This window comes from Canis lupus, chromosome 14 (assembly GCF_011100685.1).
Source record: "Canis lupus familiaris isolate Mischka breed German Shepherd chromosome 14, alternate assembly UU_Cfam_GSD_1.0, whole genome shotgun sequence".
Lineage (NCBI taxonomy): Eukaryota > Metazoa > Chordata > Mammalia > Carnivora > Canidae > Canis > Canis lupus.
In genome coordinates this window covers 56,015,474-56,041,733 of record NC_049235.1, presented here as the reverse complement: position 1 = coordinate 56,041,733, position 26,260 = coordinate 56,015,474, and the positions used below count along the sequence as shown (strand labels likewise).

The 26,260-nt window shown below is 38.8% G+C and overlaps 1 protein-coding gene across 9 annotated transcripts in view; it reads right to left on the bottom strand.

Moving 5' to 3' along the window:
- The window catches only part of ST7 (suppression of tumorigenicity 7), a 241,802-nt gene that overhangs the window by 182,479 nt on the left and 33,063 nt on the right, over positions 1 to 26,260 (bottom strand). The window contains exon 1 of one of the 9 annotated variants that reach the window (XM_038557463.1): positions 12,538 to 12,671. The exons of the other annotated variants lie outside the window; for them this stretch is intronic. Coding sequence (XP_038413391.1) covers positions 12,538 to 12,550 — 13 coding nt within the window. The 5' untranslated portion in view covers positions 12,551 to 12,671. Of the gene's footprint in view, positions 1 to 12,537; positions 12,672 to 26,260 lie in introns of those variants that run through there. 9 annotated transcript variants of the gene reach the window in all.

The following is a 26,260-nucleotide window of genomic DNA, read 5'->3' as shown; positions in this document are numbered from 1 at the left end:
TCTCTGTGTGTGTCTTATGAATCAGTAAGTAAAATCCTAAAAAAAAAAAAAAAAAAAAAAAAAAAAAAGAGGAAAACAGTCCAAACTTTAGTGGCTTAATCCAATCCTACAGGAGTGCTTGACCAGTTAGTGATGCCTACCGTAGGGGGTGACCAGTAGTGAGAAATACCTGGGCATTGGCCAACTCTAACCAGTTTCATCCAGTTTCAGCAGTCTCCTCTCTTCAGATCTCCCGCTAAGTCCCTTCAAAGACTTCCATGAAAGAATTTCCACCCAGTTTTAGAAAGTGACATTTCCCTTTCTTTAGCCAGTCTTTCCCACTGCTGGAGTCTACTCTCCACAGATAACCCCTGCTAAGCGCCACCTTGGTACAAAGGTCCTGGCCCAAAAAAAAAGAGATTCCCTCAATACTGAGATTCCCTAACATCAAGAGTTCACTGGATAAGCCATATGTTGGGCCAGGAGAGCTTAGATGATGATAGGTGGCCAAACTCTGGTACAATGTGGTAAAGCCAAGATTTGAAATCCAGGCAATCGAACACCAGAGTATCTGCACTTAGTCACTAAACCTGACACATGCTTGCTGCCATTTCTACAACATGTATTAAACTGTATCTTTGTCTTTTAGTTCACAGTTACATGAATCCACAATTAACACAAGCAAAATCTCCATGCGGAAAATATTATAATTAACTATTCTAGCATAGCAATTATGACTACATCACAGGACCTGTAAATAATTCAAAATTTGTGCATTTCCTAATTAACACATTAATAAACATGTTAATAAATGCTTTATATTTATTAGGAGAAAATGATGGGATAGCAACACTCTTTGGAAAAAATTTTAAGTGATAATTCATATTGTCTTACTCCACAGTCTATATTGAAATTTTAATAGTATTTGAACATAAATTAATGCAATGACTATTATTATTGTTAAAAATACATATTAGCAAAAAAAAAAAAATACATATTAGCAGTGACTTTTCCAACTCAGAATCCATAACAACAATGAATCCTATTCACATCCTGTGTAACTCCATAGGGAGTCTACGGGGAAAGTTTCCATATATGGTCATTTTTCCCCATAGACTCCCCATGGTTTATACAGGATATGAATCTGGCCCATTGTGACAATGAAAACAACAGATCACTGAAAACTTATGTGTAATTTCTGCTAAACAAACTATAGACTAACAATTAGGGAAACCAATACTCAAGTGAAAATAAGTAATCTGAGTATTTATAAATAACCACTAGGTATTTTTATTCCATTTCTGTACTAACAAAGTATATAAATATTCAGAAGAAAAATATTTTTCTATCTTATTTAGTTCAAAATATTTTCTTGATACTAAAAATTATAATGTCAACTATTCAACAGGCAAGAAACCCAAAGGAAATTTCACATCAGAACTTACATTGTCAGAAGGAAAGAAAAGATGATGCAGCAAAACTAGTCAAATGCTACATGAGCTTTATTTAGCTTCCCGGGCTGCTGTATGACCATGTCCCAACATAAATTTCTGTTATCTATAATCATTTTCCCAAATTTGTGACATTAGCAATCTGTGGCATTCTACTTATCTGAAGTCATGTAGAATAATATTTTTCTTTTACATTCACTGCTTGACTTAGAAGTAAGTTTTTTGTGTACACATATTTGTACTTTTGCCTTAAGTAAGATGAAAGCATCTAAAATCCAATACAGCTAAATACTAAAAGCCAGTTAAAGCTGTAGGAAAGGGAAATGGCTGCCTTCCTAAATTACCTTGTTCCATATGACAATAACTAATAAAGGGGAAAACAAAATATAGTGTACTAGAATGTCAAACATACTAACAGCAAAAACAGCACTCCGACCTAATCATGTAATAAGAACTAGGACTTATATTGAAAAATGGTCCAGTTGTAAATAGCCATTTTTGAATGAACGTGGTAACTATTAACATCTCAACTGATTCACAGAAATTACAGCAAAACAATAGACCCAAGTTTAATCTCACGTATGACTGGCTGTCAAGAATGGCCCTGAAACGCGTGTAAAGAAAGGAGTGTGACTCTTTTGTTTCTCTATCAAAGAGATGCCTGTTTAACTGTACAGTTTCTTGGTGACCTAATATTGCTAGAGTATATTCTTTTGACTATCCCTACACAATGGCTCAAAATTTGAGATAATTACATTATTCTTAGAAACATGGTACCATACTCACTATTAGAACTGAGAAGCTGTCAGTTGCAACTTAATGCATTCATCAGTAACGAAAACAAAAGGCGACAGCTGAACTTCTGGTGCCCATCAAAGAGATCACGTGGCGCATCACATGGACCCCAAATCCTTGCCAGCATCCGGCTACCTACTCAAGGTGATATGGGCAGCCAGACAAGGGCAGGGCCAGCCACACCAGAGCTGAAGAGGGCTGACACTGACACCCACCTCCACCATTTCCCCATTACCACTGAGCTCACTAAATCCTACCGCTTTATTGGCACGTTAGTAATTTATTTTTCCCTTTCACAGATGCACTAGATGTTCTTTTCAATTTATTACAACTACAACAAAATTTGGGGAGGAAGGATTAAACGACATTATTTGTCCAGAGGCATGCTGCTTCTCAAAAGGCAAGATGATGCTCTCTTCACTGGACTAATGAGGCAGGTTCTTTGGAAGACATATTAATGTATTAAGCCAGGCACAATTCCCACCACAGCACACCTTAAATGGTACCCTTGAGGCCTGAAAAAGTTAAACATGGGAGGGGAGACAGGAGGAGGACTGAGCCAGATAAATGTTAATTGAATAAACGTTCATTGTACTTGAAGTATTTACACTTTGGAGAATGAGTAGCTTTATCAAGAAGGATGTAATCAAAGGGCAGTAGTACAAAACTAGTTTTCTTTATTCTACCGGAAGAAAAGATGACCTTTTTCTGTCCCTTTATAAAATTTTAAAAGTAGAATTTTCAAATTTTTGTGGGATTCAACTTGATTTCAAAATATCACTGAATCAAATGAAGTACCAAAGATATGAATTTTCATGACTACTCTCCTCAACAATTCTCTTTACTGGTGGTATTTTTCTCCAAAGACTTAATTATTCCGAGGATAGAAACTAAAATTGCATTTCCTCAAGGCAGATAAAGAGCAGACATACTGGTCCCAGTTTCAGACGTGGGAAACTTCAGTCAAGGAAAAACTCTGTGAAATACTTCAAGACGTTACAGAGCTCCAGAAGCTACACCTCCTGCTTTGTAAGGATTAATCCACCTACGACATAGGACACCCACATTCCAAGCGGGCCTAAAGGAGACGGTGGCCAATCTACACAACCAAGGAGATTCAGACCCACTGAGTCAGGAACAGGGAGACTGGCACTGTTAAAGCCACTCCCCAGAATGCTATCGGAAGATACTCACAAAACAAGGTAATACAGGGCATTTATTAATTCTGCTGGGTAGCTATGTCGGTCTTTAACTTTGAAGAACAAGGAAGGGTCAACTCTCCCAGGTGAATTTTTTGTCACTTTCGAGGCTTTTGTAGTTGGAGGGAGGGTCTTTTTGGTATTTAAATCAAGCGATACTATTTTAGTGACACAGAACACGTTATAACGTGATACCAGCTACTAAAAATTCCTGACTTACAAAGGTCTGAAACATAAAATCAACTTACTCTAGTACTTGAAAATGAGGACATTGACATTTCCCTCTCTTACAGGCAAAGAGCAAGGGAGAGAGAAAATTTACAGAGCCATTTACATGTGACTCTACAAGCAAAAGAAGTCAGGATAGTGATTTCCTTTTGACTGGGAAAGGTTGTCACAAAGGAACTTTTCTCCAGTAATATAAATATTCTGTATCTTAATCTGGGGCGTGGTTCCATGGCAATAAACATAGGCAGAAATTTATAGAGCTGCATACTTGGACTTACACATTTTATCCTACGTAAACCATACTTCAATTCAAAAAATAAAAGCATCCAATACTAGCAAAGTAATACAACCAAAAATCAAAAATAAGAATAATGAAATCAGAAATGTTAGGAAAAGAAAAAAAAAAAACAAAAAACCAACCTTTCCAGGATCTAGCATAGCATTGTACACAGGGTGGATGAACAAGTATTTATTATAAAAATTTAGTGAGAATGCCTTAGTTGGTTGTCAAGATCCCTTCTGAACTAATTAGAACTTCAAATATGACTTATTTTCCTGAACATCCTAAATATAGACAGTTTCAGCCTCTAAAGGCTCCAAAAGGCAGAAATTAGAGGCCTAGGAAGCTATGCCTCAAAACAGAAAAAAAAATACATCTGTCTCAGCTCTGAGTATAGATTTAAGGCATCTCCTTATCAAAAGGAGGCAGTCCATTCTCAACACTTAATGATCACTGACAATACAATCCTATCTATAGTCTTCTAGGGATAAGCAAGAGGCATACTTAATACTCAATCAAGTAAAAAAAAAAAAAAAAAAAGCAAAAATCTGCATGATGGTGTTCTGAATGGGATTCTTGTCTGTTCAGTAATCCGGTAGCTACGGAGACCAAAAGCAACCAGCAGTTTTCAAACATACCACACAGCACACGGGTGACATTATTAAGAGACCAGATTTGATAATCAAGAAAGGTTGTGTCTGCTTAGTAAACCTGGCCAGACATTGTTGGGTTAGAGTCCCTAGTCCAAGAGCCCAAAGACTCCCACACTGAGTTTCAGCTTCTATTTTTAGCTAAACAAAGTAGTAACACTAATTTTCCTTTAGTAGATAAATATCTCTGTCCATACCTAGGTTCCTACATAAACAAAACCCCATGAGTAAAATGAAACTGTAGTAAGTCCTTGTCACTCCAATAATCTGTTCCTACTTCTGGGGTAACAATAATTCCAGATGCACCATGAAGTGAATTCAAAAACATATTTTTAAATTATTGGAAAATAATGCTGTCATATGCTGAATGGAACAACACGTCTCACTGTTATAATATGTTGACCTTCATTAGTCAGAGTGGTTAATTTCAGCCGTGAGAAGCTTCCATGTGAAACAACAAAAATAATCAATCCTTTAAAAAAAACAATCAGGAAACAAACAAACAAACAAACAAAAACCCTGAAGGTTATAAGCTCTCTTGAAACACAACTATTCTAGAATAATCGAGAGCTGCACACAAATAGGCACACTGATTACCTTAGATCAGAGAGAAAAGGTCAGATTATAAATTCTTAGGAAATGCATTTCCTAAATTCCTGCCCTAACCCCCTTCTCCCCACAAAGATGGTATCTTGCCAGTTTTTCATGTTCTAGGCCAGCAGGTTGAGTCTCTTCAAGAAATACTTAACTGTCACCCTTGCTTATGAATAATGACAAAATATTCTGCAGAGCCTTTATGACTGCATGGGTTAGTTGTGTTATTCTACATTCAATGTTAAATAGTACTCAGACTAGTCAGGCTGGTCACCAGGCTGTACCTACCCATGGTGGCTGTCCACAAGTGCTGTCCAGCCCAGCCCATTGTGCAGGGCCTGCTCTGCACCAAAGCGATTCCACTGTACAAGTTTTAAGACAGATACGATGCTGCTGGAGCGGCTGGAGCTGCTGGACCGAGACGCTAGCCAGCATACCCACATTGAAACCATTGTGTTAAAAAAAAAAAAAAAAGAAGAAGAAGAAGAAAAAAGAAAGAAATCTCTACCATAAGACTTATTTCTTCTTCTCTACATCTACAGAACGTCCATCTTCTGTACATCATCCACATCATGTCTGTCCCCGAGCTTTTGTAAAAATATGGAGGAAGAGGATGTCATGACACCTTTTTCTCCTTTTAGGTAAAGACTGCAAACCTTTTTTTTTTTTTTTTTTTTCCCCTTTGTAATCAGCACTGTCATCTCAGGTCCTCCCAGTTCCCGCCTGGGGCTTAAGGACCGTTCTGGAACCCACCAGCGACCAGCGATCAGCGACAGACCCGAGGGCATCACTGGGCACGGTCTGCGGGGACTGCCTGGATCCCCGGCTCCCTCCCTCCGAGGCCTGGTTTTGAGCGCCCCGACCTCCCTGGCCCTGGAGGGTGAACACACACACCCCGTTAAGGACGAGTCCCTTCCCCGGGGTGGGGTGGGGATGGGGTGGGGGTGGGGGGCCCATCCCTTCGCAGTCAGAGCCCCCAGAGCACCCAGGGCTGCTCAGCACCCGAGGCAAAGCGACAGGAGCCCGAGCCAGGGAAGCGTGACAGCAGCGGCCAGATTTCTAAGGAGCGACGGAGTGGGGTGCGTCTACTTACATGAAGATTCAGTGCCAAACATGGCTGGCTCCAGAGGCTGCTTTTTTAAAAAAAAAAAAAAAAAGGGGGGGGGGGATTAGAAGAAAGGAGGCGGGGGGAGGAGAGAGCAGGAGGGCAGAGGAGCAGGAGGGCTCGAGCGGAGGGAGGGCGGCGGGGTCGCGGGGGCGCGGCGGGGCCGGCCTGCTGGGGCCGCGGGCTGCGGGCTGCGGGGCCGCTCTCCCCGCTCGAGCCCCGGGAGCGGCCGCCGGGGCTGCGGGGCGCGGGGCGCGGGGCGCGGGCGGGGCGGCGGCGGCGGCGGCTGCAGTCCCGGCCCCGCGAGGCAGCCAGACAATAGCGGGGCTCGTGCAGGCGGCGCTGACGTCACAGGCTCTGCACCGCCCGGCCGCGCCGGGCCCGGGGGCTGGGGGGCGGGGGGGCTCCCGGCTGCGGCGCTGCGCCCCCGCCCGCCCCCGGAGCGACCTCAAGGGCACGCACGCGCCCCCCCCCCCCCCCGCCCGCAACGACCGGCACAGCGCGCAGACCTCGGCTCTCGCCTTCGTGCAGCGAGTCAAACTTTTCCAGGGAATTAGGAATATGGGCAAGGGGGAAAATAAGCCGCCTTTGCAAAAAAAGGACTGCGGAGCTCGGGTGTTTTTTTTTGTTGTTTTTATTTTTTTTTCGTTTCTGGCTGACAAATCAAGGGCTACATGCTCCATCGGAAGGTATGGGAAAATATGCACAGGGTTGCACACGCATGCCGGGCTCGGGAATATGCCCTCACAGACGCCCATCTATGAACAGCGAGAATAACAGCGTGAGTGCTTAGGGCACGGCTGGGCACTCGAATGTCACCGATGACACACTATTATGCTGCAACGACTATTCCAATGTGGGAAACACAGCTCGAGGAACATATGATCGGCATGTATTGCTCTCATCCCATTCTCTTTGCCTTATTTCATTTTGCCTTGTGAGAAGCTCCAGGAACATATGATCGACATATATTTCTCTCATCCCATCGTTTTTGCCTTATTTTCATTTTGCCTTGTGAGAAGCTCTAGGAACATACTATTGACATATATTTCTCTCATCCCATTCTTTTTGCCTTATATTCATTTTGCCTTCTGAGAAGCTCCAGGAACATATTATCCACATATATTTCTCTCATCCCGTTCTTTTTGCCTTATCTTTGTTTTGCCTTGTGAGAACTCCTGTGCTTTTCCAGGGCAACCCAGTCATTTCAAAGCTGTGTGCACACACCTGTGTATACACCAGTGTGTCAGTGGGTGTACAGGACCAACACCATTCTCTGTAATCTACTGCTGCAAAGAAATAATTGAAAATATTGTTGTTTTGTCTCTTGACTCACTTGATAAATAAAACTCTTCCTGCATGATTGCCTTTACTCTCAGAAATCTATTTTTTTAATATTTTATTTATTTATGAGAGACAGAGAGAGAGAGAGGCGCAGAGACACAGGCAGAGGGAGAAGCAGACTCCATGCAGGGAGCCTGAGGTGGGACTCAATCCCAGGTCTCCAGGATCAGGCCCTGGGCCAAAGGCGGCACTAAACCACTGAGCCATCCGGGCTGCCCTCAGAAATCTTTTTTTTTTTTTTAAAGCTAGAAGCATGCAGACCTTCATTGAAGTATCTATCCAAGACAAGCAAAAGAAAGAAAGAAAGAAAGAAAGAAAGAAAGAAAGAAAGAAAGAAAGAAAGAAAGAAAGAAAGAAAGAAAGAAAGAAAGAAAGAAAGAAAGAGAGAAAAGAAAAGAAAAAGAAAAAAGAAAAATTTTAATGTTTTAAAAACACTGAAATGCACAAAAAGTGTATATGTGTATATTCCCATAATCCTACACTTTTAAAATCATATAAAATAAGTTTCTTCTCCATCCATTCATCCAAAGTATATACCCAATATTTTCTTACATTTACAAAGGCAGGTTTTTATACAGTATAGTTTTTAAACATTAAATTCTGATATGAATGCAGAACTGGAAATTACTATCTAAAATATCATTAATAGCTTTTCTGTTCAGTATATGTAGATCTATCTCATTCTTTTAATGGTTGCATAATATTCCATTGTGTGGATATAGCACAATTTATTCAAGGTAATTTGACCTTTTCTTACCAAAAATGCTAACCCATTATGAAGAGAGCACAACAATGTTACATAAGATAAAGAACAAATATTTTATGGTAGGAAAGAATTATTTACAGAATATTCACTAAGTGCCAGGTACTATTCTTGAAACTTTACATGTATTAACTTATTGAATCCTTATAAAAACCCTAAAAGGTAGATACCATTAGTATCCATAATTGATAGATGGTGAAATAATTTGCCAAGGTCACACAAGTACCAAATGTTAACCCTGGGATTCAAACCTAGGTCACCTGTTTCCAAAGAATATGCTCTTAACCACTCTTCCAAAATGCTTCTTGAAAATTAATACTCAAAATCATACTTTAAGTATTCAACTAAAAGATAAGGAAAACAGAAATCAACTGAAAATGTGGAGAAAAATATTCTTAAAAGAGAAAGGTCACCAGAGAAAGCTAAAAATGACAGAAAGGACGATGCTGAAAAATGCAGGAATTAAAAAAGGCATCCCTCCCAAATTACGGTCATGGAAACAACCAGTGGAGAGCATCAATAATGGTGTTGAGATGTAACTGTAGGGCAATACCCTTCAAAAGGGTCGAAACCAGAATATACCTTACATAAGATCTATTTTAAATTGCATTACGGATGTTGGACGTGAATGGCCACACAAGTGGCAGATGGATGTGGCCAACAGAAAGGCAAGAGGAAAAGTAGAATGAGAAAATGCTCCTGGGTAAGAGATATTCTCCACCAGGGCCCATCATCTATATGCAATACCTGCTTTGCCAAGTCACTGATGTAGCTCCTTTCTTCAGCTCATACATGATGGTGTATATTTGCATATTATAAAGGCACTTTTCTGAGGGCCTATATTTATTCCTTGGTGTGGACTTCTGAGAGTAAGTTAAAGGTTGCAATATTTCTCAGAAAGTCAACTTTTTTTTAGAGATCTATAACAGGGTCAGTATGTTAAAAGCATTAGGTATCTCACTTGCCAACAAAATTGGACACAAATGACAACCTCTGACTCCTATTAAGGTTTCTATAAGTTCTGGAGGCCTGCAGTATTTCTAAATACTTTTAGAAGGTTGGAATCCAGGGGCACCTGGGGGGCTCAGTGGTTGAGCATCCGCCTTTGGCTCAGGGTGTGACCCTGGGGTCCTGGGATCGAGTCCCACATCAGGCTCCCCCTGGGGATCCTGCTTCTCCCTCTGCCTGTGTCTCTGCCTCTCTGTGTGTCTATCATAAATAAATAAATAAATAAATAAATAAATAAATAAATAAATAAATAAATAAATAAATAAATAAATAAATAAATAAAATACTTTTAAAGAGAAGAAGGAGGAGGAGGTTAGAATCCATATCAGTAAAGACCCATCTTTGGCAAAATAGATTTCAAAAAGTTATTTCACTCTGATTCTCTCCTCTAGGCAGCTGGTATGAGCTCAGAGAACAAAGACAAATTTTCATATGTTGCCTAAGGAAAATATAATGAAATAAAACTGATCTGATATCTTCCATGTCCCTCCAAAAAAAAAAAAAAATCACATAATGCATTCCAAAACCAAAGTGACCTTTGAATTATCAATTCTAATTAACGCCCATCTGCCTGCAACCTTACCCTTCCATTAGTAAAGAAAGTACTGTTAATTTCAGGATAAAATTAGCAATGAAAGGAGAGATCAATATTCAAAATAAGGTAGTGTCCAAAATCGTCATTATTAAATCAGAACACTGTTGATAAAGAGAGATAGTAGTGAAAATGTTAAACCCAAGTCAATAGTCACTTTTAGTGGAAATTCCATTCATAAATCCTTCAACAACCATTTCCTGGGAGCCCGCTGTCCCGCACTCTAGGGGTACAGCCAAGAACCAACGCCCTCCTCCGTGGAGCTTACAGTCTAGGCGGTGAGACGAACAAACACGGAATACGCCAGGGGTGGCACGTGCTAGAGAGAAGGATAAGAGGAACCTGGGGCAGAGGAGTGACAGAATGTGAGGGTTATTTCAGGTAAAACCGCTAGGTAATGCCACCCTTAAAAGATTTCAACAGACACCTGAAAAAACTGAAAGAGGGAGAAGAGCATTCCAGGAAAAAAGAAATACATAAAACTATTCTTGAATCATCAAGAATCATTTTCGACTGGATGATAACCCCTTCAGTGCCGTGATGACGTCAGTAAGCACAAAGTGATTAAGCTTCATGAATAGTAACGACAGTAAAACAAACTCTCTTTGCAAATCTAAAAGAATTTACTTACTTTCTCATAAACTGAAAACATATGCGTTCTCCTTTTCACGGTTTACTAGAGTAAATATACCTATATTTGCAACTATGTAAATGTTTATAAAAAAATCTCCATAGAAGACAACATCCAAAATAGCTTCCTACCACATCAGACAACTAAATTAATTAATTTATCTATTAATGTGGTAAGAACTTAAACCACATATTCTCTCTAGAGCACACACAATAACTAATCTTGAAAGTGTCGTAACTGGAATTTCCCTGGAGCCTCTGTTCACACTAAAGTTTCCTTAGTATTCCTTTTGATGTCTATTTAGCATGTGAAAGTTATGTGTCTTTTGGAACACCACCTATATGCTTGTAAAGTATTACCTAAAAACAACATAGAAGTGGCTTAGTGGCAATATATAAACTATAGAAAAATGAAAGAATCAATGATTGTGTTCTTTGGAAAACAGGTACAAATTTCTAATTGAAAACATACTCATAGTAAAAGCTCCCTGGTAAGATTTTAGAAATTTCAATTATTTGCATATGGCTATAAAGTGTGTTCCTTTGGCTTCTACAGAGTTCCACACACACAGTGAGCCTTCTAAAAGATAAGTCTATTGTCTATTTTATTCCGGAGCTGTGAAACAAAAATCCTGGTACTAATCTTACGAAAAAAAAAATCAAAATACACACACTACTCTCTCTCTTTCTCTCTTTATACATATATATACACATATGTATATGTATATATAAATCCATATATGTATGTATGTATATATACTTATGTATATATATATGGATTTATGGAAAAGACAGATTTGAGCAATTAATTTAAAATGTTTTGTCTTCAAAAAATATTTACCACAGAAGTCCTTTACATAGCAAGCTCCAGAAAGTTACATTTTAAATTATTGATTTTACAACAATTTCACAATTTGATACAATATTGTATCAATTTTGTACAAAATTGTATCAAAGACCCACACATACCTCAAAAGGGCTCATTTATAGAGAACATAACTAGAGCTTAAATCTAAACATAGAGTGGGATTTTGTTATTATACTGGGTATGGAAGGTAGGTCTCTCCCCTGGTGGAAAAATCTTCCAAAAGCCTTTGCTCTTTAATTTAAAAGGAACCTATTAGAAAACAGTGTCATCATTTTCCAAAAGTTCAAATTTAAGGTAATATAATTTTGAATTGAGGTAATTAATTTTGGCAAAGACTCATGTCCTTTCCTCCTTAGCATCACCTCCTCAATCTACCCTCATCCCATCTGAGTCAAGGGAATCCCCCACCTTCTCACCAAGCAACCAGCACCCAAGGTTAGCCTGATTTTAACATTTTATTTACAAACCTGCACTAATTTACCATTCAGAAACTAGAACTTGGGAAACACGGTTATGCAAATTAAAAAAGAAAGAGGCTAGTTATCCATCCAAAAATTCTAGACACATTAATATTCAGAAAATTTGGGATAAAAACTGAAATTCCCCAACTCACCTCATTATGTCAACTCCATCTAAAAGACTGAGCCACACACATGCACAAAACAACTATCACAATGCCAAAAATGTTTTACAGAAACCAGAAGCTCTGTGTAGACTGTGTGTATATTTTATTCTCTGTGTGGCATAATGTGAACTCAGATGTTTGTACTCTAAACCTTCTGGCCCAGAGGGGAGACATGAGAATTAATTACAGATTACATCTTATTGAAGTCTGTTTGAGTATGACCCAAACTGAAATAGAGAAAACAAGGGTATATCTGACAAATTCCCCTAAGTGCTTATCTTAAATATCAAAATTTGTATATAACAAATTCATACATGATATTTTTAAATATACAATCACAATCAACATAATTTTTAAATATAAATGCAAAGTATTTTATTTTAAATAATTCTATGTGGCTGGACAATATTTTAAATTTAATTTTACCTGTATAATCCATAACGAAGCAATAGGCAGGGAATCGGGTATTTTCCAAAGTACAGCTCTATCAGGCACAAAATGAAACAGCTCCCTGGACAGGCAAACTGCTCTGGGGAAAGCCTCCTGCCATGTGACATTAAGCACACACACACTTCTGCTTATCTCGAACTCAAGCCACAACTGACGTGGCTCTGCTCTCCTATGCCTGTTCTTTTAAAGTCATCCTAGAAACGTCTCTCTTAGAAAAGAACCGTTATTTCTTCCCATTTCAATTCTGTATTATTAGTTTTAAAACTAGGAGAAAAAATTCTCTTCTTCCTCTAAGTGAAAAGAACACAAGATTATCTATACTTCATCCTAGTACTCAATAGTACAAACCCATAATTGTCCAATTTTTTAAGAAGAATATAATTTTGTCATTATGTCCATTCATTTGATTGTATGCACATTCGATCCATTTGAAACACATTTGATTTTAAGAGATCTAATAAACGTGATGAAAGAACAATTCTTTAAGGCAGATCTAAAACCTTCAACTCATTTGTCTGAGTCCTGAAACAGACGTCAGATGGAAAGGACATATGGTCATTCCTGAGACAGACTCTATCTGATGTAATCTTAAATGTCACATTGCCACATACCATCTTTTCCTTCATTGCCAATTGTTTTGATCTTGAGTGTATCCCTGGCTGAAACTTTAAATAAATTTTAACAGTGGCTACTTCATCTTGATAGAATTCTTTACTCTGCCCAGAGACAAGATATAAGTAAATAAACTTTTAAAAACTTTATCAGCTTTTTTTATTTTTGAGCAACTTGGATGGTTGGACAATTTCCAATTTGGAGATATATTAAGCCCCACATTGCAGCTACTTTCAGAAAGATAAGGTATTGGTAGTTTAGAGTGTTGTTTTTTTTTAATTTTGCTACCTGGAATAAGTTTCTCCATAAGATAATTATAAGGTTTACAATACTATATAATTTCTAATTTTCTACTCAATATCAAAAGTATGTATCCTACAGGACTCTAAAAATTCTGAGCTCAATATCATTATTGAAAAGGTCTCCCCAATAATTTTATAAAATAAATGAGAAAGTATCATTTCACATAGCCATCTAGTCAATGCTTCATTACCATAAGCAGATCCCATTACACCACCTTTCTGCTAACAGTCAAAAGCTGTTAATTCTCATCAACCTCACCTGCCACTGCTGCTAAGCAGCCCTGACTTACTTCTCAGGCCTTAATTCTCTTTATCTTAATCTAGAGTACAGATTAGAAAGCTTTCCATGAGCTATAAAAAGTTGATTTATTTTCTTCCTGGTAATGAAGATGTGCAAATGAGTAAAACAGTAATGCCGTATTGTTTTAAAATGGTAAACTCAAAATGCCTAATAAAAAAATGCCTTAATTTCCACAAAACTTACAAGTGTGTGGAAACACTGATAGCCATTATCAGATGTCACAAGAAATGACATTTTATGCCTTCCACAATTCAGTTCTGTTAGTGTGGCTTTTTAAAGTTTTTATCTAAATATTTGAGTAGCATTATTTTAAGAGCAATTGTTTCATTTTTATACTACTTTATAATTCCTGTTTAAATCACAGATGTTTTAAGGAAATGCAGTTCGTTGACAAAATGAGAACGTAATGAAAAATCCAAATCAGAAGGTACAAGACAGATGACTAGATGGGCCAATAGCTATAAAACCTACAATCTACAGTCTAAACCCAAAAAGACAAGAAACAACAAGTGTTGAGGATATGGAGAGAAAGGAATGGGAATGTAAATTAGTACAGCCACTGTGGAGAACAGTATGGAAGTTCCTCAAAAAATTAAAAATAGAAATACCATATGATCCAATAATTACACCTACTGGGTATTTACCAAAAGAAAACAAAAACACTAACTGGAAAAGATATGTGCACCCCTATGTTTATGGCAGCATTATTTACAATAGCCATGATACGGAAGCCGCCTAAGAAGGGATGAAAAAGATGTGGAATGGATGTTACACACGCACCCACGCACACACCCACACACGCACAAATATACACAATGGACTATCATGAAGCCTTAAAAAAGATAAGTCATGCCACTTACAACATGGGTGGACCTAAAGGGTATTAAACTAAGTAAAATAAGTCATGACAAATACCATATGGTTTCACTTGTATGTGGAATTAAAAAAAAAAAACGAATACATTTAAAAAACAAAAAGCAGAATCAGACCTATAAACACAGAGAACCAACTGAGGGTTGCAGGGGCAAGGTGGAGGGAGGCGGGCAGAAGGGGTCAGGGGTACGGGAGAGGCATCCAGTTACAGAATGAGTAAGTCCTGGGAAGAAGAGGCAGAAGGCAGGTGGGCAGGACTGTCACAGCGCTGCACGGCGACAGCTGGCAGCTGCAGAGAGAAGGCCAAGCTATGCTGACCGCGGAAACCCCTGTAACATCATAATCAACTATAGTCCAATTAAAAACGTTTTAAAAGCCTACAGTCTACAGTTAACTGACCTGCCACACCTCAAAAAGCCAGCAGAGTGGTTAAAAGCCAGGCTTTGAGTCAGAGGGAAGGTTCAAGTCACACCTTAGCCACTTATTAGCTGCGTAATCTCAGGCAAGTGTTTAAATCCCTCTGAGCCTCTGTTGGCTCATAAATTCACAAAGGGCCTACGTCATGCCTTGATTTATGTAAATAAAGAGCTAATGTGTCAGTAGTACTTAATGTGTGCCAGGCATTGTCTTGCATCACGTACTAACTTATTTAACCCTCGGGACAGCGTTGTAAAGTAAGGTAAGGTATCTATCGTCTTCCTTTCATAGGTGAGGGAACTGGGCCACGGAAGGTAAATCACACTCACTCACTCACTTAACTAAGGTCACCCACGGAACAGAGCAGAGGCAGGATTCCACCGAAGCAGCCCAGCTCCGAGTCCTAGGTGACTGCCCCTGGAGAGTCGGTGAGCGACAGATGGAAGCAAAACAAGAAAAAACTTCCCCAAAACTAAGATCATTCTTTCCGATAAAACCAATCCTGCCGTTTCCCAAATATTTTAGTTCAGAGTTCACAAAAATTCTTTTATAGTATATGTTCAATTTCCACATATAGAAAAATTAAACAGAGAAAGGGAATGAAGGAGGTCATGTTCAAAGGCTCAAAGCCATTGTGACAGCTTAAAGTGAGAGCCGCATTACCCGTGAAGCAGAAATAAGCACTCAAGTGCAGAGAGCTATAACCATAAAAGGACCAGAACTGCTCCCCGTACTCCCAGCAACCAGCAAGTTCATCCCTCTCTACTTTTCAGTTCTCCAAATGTCACAGTATCTACTACTTTCCAGGCCTGGGTTGGAGCAAGTTCCTCCGACGCTTCACAGGTCACTCAGGAGGAGGGCCTTCCACTACTTCCCCTTACCTTCCTCCCCAAGACACTCCTCTGGTCCCATTCCACTCTCAGCAGAGGATACTCACCGGTGCTTCGAGATGCAGCTCCCCCCCACGCACACCGTCCCGGCAACAATTACATCTTAGTCCTCACCAACAAGCAGCACCAAGTCGTCGAGTTGTTCTAGCCTGTGGCCCGGGGACGGACCACTGTCCGAAGCGCAACTTAGGACTGGGCAGCAGTCTGCCTGCCTCACGCCAGTTCGAGCTGGACCAGAAGTCAAGTGACTCCCCGCAGGTAACTGCTCCCCCTCGTCTCGTCCCTCCCATCCCCTCTTCCATCCTGCTGGAGCTCAGCCCCACCTCCCAGATGGGCACCCAGGGAGCAGGGTGCACCATCCAAACCCCTCTTCCATCCTGCTGGAGCTCAGCCTCACCTCCCGGATGGGCACCCAGGGAGCAGGGTGCACCGTCCAAACCCCTCTTCCATCCTGCTGGAGCTCAGCCTCACCTCCCGGATGGGCACCCAGGGAGCAGGGTGCACCGTCCAAACCCAGTGCACTTACGTTGAATGGCCAATGCACTGAGGGAGCCTCCACTGTTTACCGGTACACTCCTTCACCCTGGACAGGTCCCCAGTAACTCAGCCTAGAGTGAGGAGACAAATGCAAACACCCACAAAACACAAACAGAAATAACTGTTGGGAGACCCTGCCTGCTGGTTCATGGTAAAAATCACAGCTCTTAAAACAACAAGCCCTGAGTGCCAGCAAGAAACTTCTGGGGACACCTGGGTGGCTCAGTCGGTTAAGCATCTGCCTGAGGCTCAGTTCACAGTCTCCCCGCTCAGCGCAGAGTCTGCTTCTCCCTCTCCCTCTGATCCTTTCCCCTACTTGTGCTCTCAGTTGCTCTGTTTCTCTCAATGAATAAATTTTTTAAATCTTAAAAAAAAAAAAAAAAAAAAAGGCAGGGGTGGAGACTTCTCCTTCCAAGACATAATTGAGATGGCCTGGACAGGGAGTGCCAAGTTTTCCGTAGATGAAAACTCAGGGGCCCTCCTCTCTCTCCCTTTCATGGCTTTCCTACCTGGAGCAGTTCCCTTCACTATGTGAGTCCATAAGCCCTTCACCTCCCCAGGAAAGGAGAAAGAGCATGACTCCCACTTCACTTTTCTCTCTTAAACCTGAAAAACATAACCTTACCATAATATTTACATCATATTTCCAACCCATTCAATAACTCACTTAATTGAACATTTGAAAACCCCAGAGGTAGATTATAAATGCTCACCCTGTTTTTCCACATTGCAGAAATGATAGCATGGGGTTTTCCCTCTGGTCTCTATTCTCACCCTCCTCACCAACAACTCAAGAGTTGAGTCAAAATGCCTGAGCATTATGCCTCATCCCAACTTCCCCTTAGTCTAAATCAGAACAAACTTCACCTAACATGCTGCTTTCCCAGGCTTCTCACCACCCACTCCAGCCTACATCTGCTTCAGCATCTCCTTTTAACTTTCTGGCCTTCCTCATTGGCTTTCTTGTCAAGCCCCAAGACTACCTCACGGCCTATCTCACAATGTGAGAAGGCTCCAACGTGAAAAGGAGTCTCCGAATGAAGAAGATTCTAATAGGTGGAACCAACTCCTCCGGTGAGTAAGCTGCCCCCATACCTCAAAACTTTTAAGGAAACTAAGACAAAGGACCATCAAGGACCAAGCACGGAACAGAAGAGCCCTATGAAATAAGAAGGGAACTCAACTGCTCAACTCAGTACCATGACCCAGACCAGTGCCATACAATCTCTAAGACAAAGTTAAAATCATCAGCAAGCACAAAAGCAGAATTATTACTAAAAGCATAGTGAAACCTGATTGAAGATCCACTTTACCAAACTCCAAACCTTCAGATAGGCACTCTTTCTGGATAGATAATACCTGTTTGTCATGCTCTAAAAGAACAGTGGCAATGCTCACATGATACAAAACTCTCAGAGGACGCAGAATTCAAACCTCCTTTCTTATGTGAGCCCCAAGAGAACTGACATCAAGCAACCACAGCTGGGATCCCTGGGTGGCGCAGCGGTTTGGCGCCTGCCTTTGGCCCAGGGCCTGATCCTGGAGACCCGGGATCAAATCCCACGTCGGGCTTCCGGTGCATGGAGCCTGCTTCTCCCTCTGCCTATGTCTCTGCCTCTCTCTTTCTCTCTCTGTGACTATCATAAATAAATAAAAATTTAAAAAAAAAAAAAAAAAAAGCAACCACAGCTGGGAAGAGGGGAAGAAGCAACTTTTATAAGAGATAATAATAGTCTCCTAACCATTGATGTTTTTACTCTATCAAAAGATGACTGATAAAAAGAGACGTTGGCTTAAATGTTTAAGGCTAACCAATAACAAGGAATATACATCAATTAATCTTGATGTAAAATTGTCATAAGAAACATAACTGAAGTTATTAAAATGCCTGAGAACAACATGAAAGATTAAGATTTTTCCTCCCTCGATATGGATCCAACAATAAATGTTCATGTTGCACTTCAAAAGTGAAGGCCATTGTATATACATTTGAATCATAGGTCTAATGTAAAGATCACAATGAAAATCCATGTTTTTAGAACAGAGAAGTATTAAGCCAGACATATCCCTCTAGAAAATTTCCTTAGGCAAACCACAGGCCTTCCTGTGTGATGTTGGTCTGTTCGTCCGGCTGGCAAAAGGTACTGGTGGAAAATAAGCAAAGAAAGTCATGAAAATCAGTCATGAATGGACTATTGCAGCTTGTCTCAAAGGAAAAAGAAAAAAACACAGAACGAAACAGTGGAGAAATTCTTCAAGAAATATGGTAGTATTCAGCTCAAGTTTTTGGTAAGCAAAGAGAGTCACGAATTATCCATGGTACCGGTACTCCAAAACATAACTCCTTCTTGATGTTTTATAACAAGGGTCAGCACACTCTTTCTATAAAGGACCAAACAGTAAATATTTTAGATTTTGTGGGACCTTCTGGTCTCGGTCACAACTCCTCACCTCTGTCACTTGATTGCAAAAGTAACCATAAACAACACATAAGTGAATGGGGACAGCGGTGTTCCAATAAAACTTTATTTATAGACTGTGAAACGGGATTTCTTAACTCTTAATATATCATGTTTTTCTACTTTTGCATTTTTTTCGATTGTTTAAAACTATTTTCTAGTATAAACACTTGTTACCTTGCAAGTCATGCAAAGACACGTGGCCCTCAGATTACAGTTTGCCAACCCCTGTTCTATCGATAATCTTTATACTATAGTTGACCTGACCTTTCTTTCTCTGAAAGAGTTCTGATCTTCCATTAGGTCTCTGCCATAACAAGTCTCGCAAAGGTAATGGATTCCATCAACAACTGCTTGATGGATCAGGGCTGGGAATTCAAGAAAAGTTTCACCCAAATCCTCTTCACTTCTAATGGCACCATGAGTATTGATAGCCCGTACTACCTTGTTCATTCCCTATTATTAGAATTAGTGCCAAATGCTAAACCAACTTGTGAGACATCAACTACTTTCAAAGGCAACAAAAACATTTCCAACCCACATACATCTCTAGCCCTCAAAAATTCTATTAAAAAAAAAAAAAGGAAACCATTGGTAAAGATTTCCAAATCTCCTCAATTATTCTCTAGGCAAGGAAACTTTATGTGAAGTATGCCCGTAGTATAAAATACAAGGAACAGCCAGCTAGTGTGGTAGGAGAAAATCTGGCGCTGTTCACCAACAATAGCTGAAAGAGAATTCTTGAGAAACAAGACACTTGGATTTCAACCCTAACTGGACAGTTTAACTGCTTTGGTTGGCCTTTCCTCAACTTCACTTATGAAGTTAAGAATTAGTTTCAGATTATTTCTGTGGTCTTTTCTAGCTCTATAATGCTTATAATGGGTATACGAATCATATCTGACCCAGCCCACTGAGAATTTCAGCATTTTTTTTACTTTTCATTATCCTTCACATAAGAGGCAGATAATTTCCTCTCTGCTCTTTTGTCTCCGGCTTTTTGAAAGGCCACTGAACATGTATTTCTGATCAGGACAACTGCAGCCGTCTCAGAAATAATCCAGTCTTAACACAGATGGGAGTGAATCAAGAGAAAATACAATACAGTATAACACTTGGAAGATCTTTCTAGAGACAGACATGTGTGCCTTCTGCAACCATAAAATCAAGCTGTGCAGCTTTCCACAACAAACGCATACAATCAGGTCCTTTAGCACCACAGAAGTTTGTCTTCAAAATTGCTTCATTTTCCCCAAATAATCACATCTTTGGTCTACAGGAACCACTGCAGTCTGAGTCCAGAATCAAGCGGACTTGGAACAGGCTCTGACACTGCTACTTAGAAACTGGAAGTCATTCCTCTCTAAGCCTCCCGTTCCCCTTCTGTAGAACAGGAGTGCTGTTACTGGTAGCCGTGGAAAGGATATATACGTAATGGTGTATAAATACGGATGCCTTTGGGAAGACAGCTGCAATGCTGCGAGGTTTGAAAAAATAATGTACACGGCAGAAGGAATAATAGAGCAGTTTGGAGTTTCTTGGAAAAGTACAAAGTGGAAAAAAGGGAGGAAATCCTGACATGTGCTCCAATGGATGATCCTAGAGGACATGATGCTAAGTGAAATAACCCAGTCCACAGAACAAGTGTCGTATGATTCCACTGTTATGAGGAACCTAGAGTAGTAAAAGGGTAGTTGCAAGAGGCCAGGGAGTGGCAAAGGAGAACCGTTTCATCGCTATAGTACTTCAGCAAGACGAGAGGGTTCCAAAGGTCGGCAGCATGACTAACTGCTGAAGTGTACATTTAAAAACTGGTAAAGTGGGAGGTACCTGGGTGGCTCAGTCAGTTAAGCATCCAACTCTTCATTTAGCTCAGGTCATGATCTCAGGGTCCTGAGATCGAGCCCCATCTCTGGCTCTGGGTTAGGCTTGGAACCTGCTTAAGATGCTCTCTCCCTCTCTGGCTCTAGGCTAGGCTTCGAACCTGCTTAAGATGCTCTCTCCCTCTTTCCCACTGCTCCTCTCCCACTAAGAAAAGTGAAAATAAAAGATTCATTAAAAAAAAAAAAACTGGTTAAGTGGCAAATTGTATGTTATGTATATTTTTCTACAATTTAAAAATTCTGAATAAATTTTTCAAATAAAAAACATTGGGCAGCCCAGGTGGCTCAGCAGTTTAGCGCTACCTTCAGCCCAGGGCGTGATCCTGGAGTCCCGGGATCGAGTCCCACGTCGGGCTCCCTGCATGGAGCCTGCTTCTCCCTCTGCCTGTGTCTCTGCCTCTCTCTGTCTCTCTGTCTCTCTCTCTCTCTCTCTGTGTCTCTCACAAATAAATAAAATCTTAAAAAAAAAAAAAAACACTTTTAAAAACCATACATACAGTGGCTATTTCTGGCAGTAGAATTACCGAGTGTTCACTTTCTACCTAGTGTTTTGTCACTACTGTGAAAGCAGAATGAGCTCTGTATGAAAAATATTCACGCCACACACAAAAAAAGGCATTTCGTGTTACATGTGAAGTCCAAAAAGCCAAAAGCTGTGAAATCTACCAGCTAAGAATCAGTCTTAAAATACATTAAGATAAAATACTATAACCAGGAATTATACAGATAGTTAGAGTCAGAACGACTGGCCAAAAGAATGATGAAGATTGGTAAGAAAGAAGTGGATTTGTTTCTAAATTTGTAGAGAAATACTAACTTTAAATGACATTTATATAACGTTCATTTAAATATTAATTCTGAGTAAAAAAGCATTGTAAAAAAATAAAGAATAAAAATTTTATTAATTCTAGTGCCTAGCAATGTTTGTTGAGTGAATAAATTGACACACTTCAGCAAAAAGCAACGCCCTGAATTTCAGAAAATGTACAAACTACTCAGAATAGATTATTATATTACATTGCTACCAACTGGTGACAGCACCCCTGAAACACAAGGACAATAACTAGGAAAGGAAAGACTTTTCTTCTTTGAAAGCTTTATTATTTCCAATAAAATATGGCCAACATCCTTTAAAAAAAGCACATTGACTCTACTATCAACCAACTATATTAAAGGTATGAGATGGTAAAATTGCTGGAATTAAAGCAAGATCCATGTTTTTATCCTGCTTTAGGCAACACTGTGCTTCAGTTTTCTCAGACATGAAATATGTGAACCTCTCAGTAACCTATTACCCATATTTCATGTCTGAGAACACCTTATAAATGGTAAAATGTCAGGAATTAGTATTATTTATTATTAAATTACTCTTATTGACTCTTATTACCCTATTGATTTTTTTGCTTAAATAACAAAATATCTGCAACACTTCTATTTACGATCTATATATTTATCCTTAACAAACAAAATACATCAGCTTTTGAATACATTAAATGCCAAATTAAAGATAAAAGTATAATAAATATCTGTCCTTTGAGTCATTCTTTATATGGTACTTCATCTTCTCAATCCAAATCAGACTTTTTCCCATGACTTTTTTTTTTTTTTAGCAGAAACATGCCCTACATACTTCTCATGAGCATAATTTATTTTTAAAATTATGTCTGGGAATTCAGCGTACTGTATCTTAAAACAGTGATCCAAGTTAGTCATTGTTTCCACCGTCTACCAGCACTTGGGCAGGAAGTGTGATATGCAAAGAAGGAACTAAATCTCATGAGGTCTTATCAGTAATATACTTTAGCATTTCCTAAAAATCTGATACACATATCTAATCATGAAGACTGGAAATATTTGTATATTAATGGTAAGGACCAATGTAAAGATAGAGGAAAAACAGGGACCATTTATGACTCATTATCACAAGAGATCACTAAAGGTAAAGTGAGTTGAAATTGGAGCTAGCTAGACTTAGGATCTATAGCTTTTAGATTTTCCTGCTCTGTACAAATGTTAAAATAATATCAGATTTTATATTTATATAATTACTAACCTCAAAAGCTTGTCCTCATATTAAATCTTAAATAATGATCCAATAAAATGGAGAAAGTTTAAGTAATTTTGTCAATATTACAATATATTAACAAATACATTCCACTTCAGTGAAATTAGACTCAAAGGACTTATGTCTTACTATTTCACTGAGAATGTAAAAGACTAGGAATGTGTTTAAGGAAAAAAAAAAAAAAAAACATACACTGAGGACAGATGATATGACAAGGAACAAAATACAGAGGCCAGTCAACTTCCAGGCATTATACAGTAGCAATATACTTAAACATAGCCATGTTACAAAAATATCTCAGGAAATCAAAAGATAAAACATGAGAGGTTCCCATACACTACTTACCTAAAATACTCCAAATTACACTTGAATCAAGTCTTTATAGAAAAACAGATTGAAGTATTGTAAATGTTTTCTTTTACCCAAAATAGCTCATGAAAGATAAATCATCTTTTAAATTGTTTACTGTAACTTATGTATTTTCTTAAATTGGGTACTATTTTTAAGTTATCATAAAGCACTTAGCTCTAAAACATATCAATATTAACTATAAAGGTTCACAGACACTTCTTAACATTTGACATGAAGTGTAAGTACACTAAGTGTAAAAAAAACTATAAAAAAGCAAAACGTTTTATTTCTATAATCAAAAGTCTATTTTCAGGGACTCATCAACTAGAATCAATGCCTATTCAGAGACGAATTTCTTGACAGTGAATAGATTCTTTACAGCATTTGGAGGATAGCTCAATGTTAGCGTCTACATTTTTTCTCCCCGAGCATAGAACAAGAAGTTGGTTGCACCAGGCCCCTAGATCCACTCAAAGAATTCGGGGAAAAGTATGTGGGAGGCAGAGAGGATTGCCTAAAGATTGAGCCATTCTTTTTGGTAGTTCCTCTCAGTACTGGAGTGTAAATGTCCTTGTACGAATTGACAAAAAATATAACTGTGGAAATTATATAATACTATTCTAAGAATACTTGTTTTACATTTTCAACAAAAGAAACGTTTTCAAAGAAATAGACAAGAACTAACATTTATTGCATTCTTTAGTATGTGTTAAAGACACTAAAACACTATGACAGAAACCTTCATGTATTACATTATCATAATCACTTTCTCCATCTTTCCCATGAAATCTTGATAGACTCTATGTTAAAAGGCAGAAAAAAGAATCAATCAAGAACTCTAAATTATTAAAATGTCTATTTTCCCAGAGTTAAAAAAATTTCTATAGGCTGTTCATTTCTTTTCAATATATACAACATATTTCTGAGTTAAGAGATTCAACAAGCTATTTCATTGTGTCTCTCCAGACACCACGGGCAACATGATGAGGTAGTAAAATTATGAGCCAAATGTTTAACACAAAAATAAGATCAAAGAACTCTTTAGCTATCTCCCTAGACCTCTAATTATCATTGTCCAGGAAATCATTTTCAGGACATTGAGTTTTTTCCTCAATTAAATAATTTTACTGCTATATATCCAAAAGACAATCATTTTCCATCTGGATCATTATTCTGTGAAAAATACAGTATCCCTACTATTTAATATTCATCCATATAAATGTAAAGAAACACAAAGAGTGAAGGAAGGAATAAAGGAAGGACCTAAATAGAATTTATAATGAGGTATCACAAAAGTCAGTCTTCTTACCTTAAAAAGTAGACAATAAATAATGGCCATATTGTAAGAGACCCTGACCCCAGAGTTGCAGACAAAGGAAAATGAGGTATCTCTAGACAGATGGCAGTCACACTGCAAAGTCACCCCCCATGTGACATGAATCAAATAAGTAGCATTTATGACCTACAGACAACCCATTTAGAACTCCTTCCTAGGAAACATTAAAAAATAAAATAAAAAATAATTTTTTAAAAAGCTCTGCAGTACACAATGGGGGATAATCACATTCTAAAAAACTAATTCAGTAAATGCATCTGATATTGTAGAAAAAATAATATATTTTGCACAATGTTTTCATCCAGTGGTTCATAATGAGGCCATTCTGCCTTTAACCCACGTGTGCATGCACATGCACACACGTGCACACACATGCATGCACACACACAGCCACACACACACAAACACACACACTGCGACCCTAGGGAGCCAGTAGAGATTCTATATACCTGATCCATCTGAAATAGGTTGCATTAAAAACATATCGTGCTATCAACTGAAAGTAATTAACACAGCTTATAAACATAACCAATTATGTATAAAAACAATAATGTATTAGAAACTTGAAATCCTCCCCTTAAAACAGATATTCTTACTTGAGTCTTACTTATCTAAAATTACTTAGATAAACTTCAATGTTTAAGAAAGTGTGTTCACCAAAAAAAAAGAAAAAAGAAAGTGTGTTCATATAACATCTTTCCAGATTTCCAAGTATTATATTTTGTCTTTGGGCAAAATAGAAACATCAGATTATATTTACTAGAATAATATAAGGGCTATGACTCTAGCATTGAGGGGAAAAATAGGGAAGATTGGTCATCTTTTTCTTTTTTAATATACTCCCTATACTGGCATTAATGCAATTATCAATCTATCACCCATGATTACAAAAAATAAAGTATAATAACACTAGAATGTATCAGAAATGGTCTCCAGTTAGTCTGACAGTTACACAAGAAGTGCTTTCTCCCAAGCCTGGCCCGGAAGCAATCTTGTAGGCTCTGTCAACAACCTGCATGGATTGCTTCTGAAAGCACCATAACTTGATCTCTGACATTTTATCACCTTTACTAACTACTAGTCCTTTCTGTAACTCACGCAGACATAAAATCTTCTGTTTCCAGCTCATTTACCAAGTGCAAGTTTCCTTTCCATGAAAACAGATCTGTGCTCCAGGGACCATAATAGAAAACAGCAGTAAAACCATTCACCTGCACTGAGCCTGGGGGGACAGTATCCCTACTATTTTATGTAGGGATAAATTTTTCTGCTATATATCCAAAAGGCAATCATTTTCCATCTGGATCATTATTCTGTCAAAAATACAGCATCTTCTTTTCTATGTTGTTCTTTCAGGAAGAAAGTGGCCTTTAAACTTTGGAAATATATTCTACAAACACATGCATTCCTCTACATAATACAAATAGTTTGACTAATTTGTCTTAAAGCAGAAAGAGGGGACTACGGGGTGGGCGAGGTTCAGCTGGCCACAACCGGATCTCCTGTTCTTTCCATCCCTGCAGCACCGCATTCTCCAGGCGTCCCCACGGATTTCTACGCTCCTAGATAAGGCGCCGGTTTCACTGCTTCTGCTCTAAATAAACATCAAATAGCTTCTTCAGCAGTCTCCAAAATCAATACTCGAATGTTCTTCGAATCAGCTGGTGCTAAAA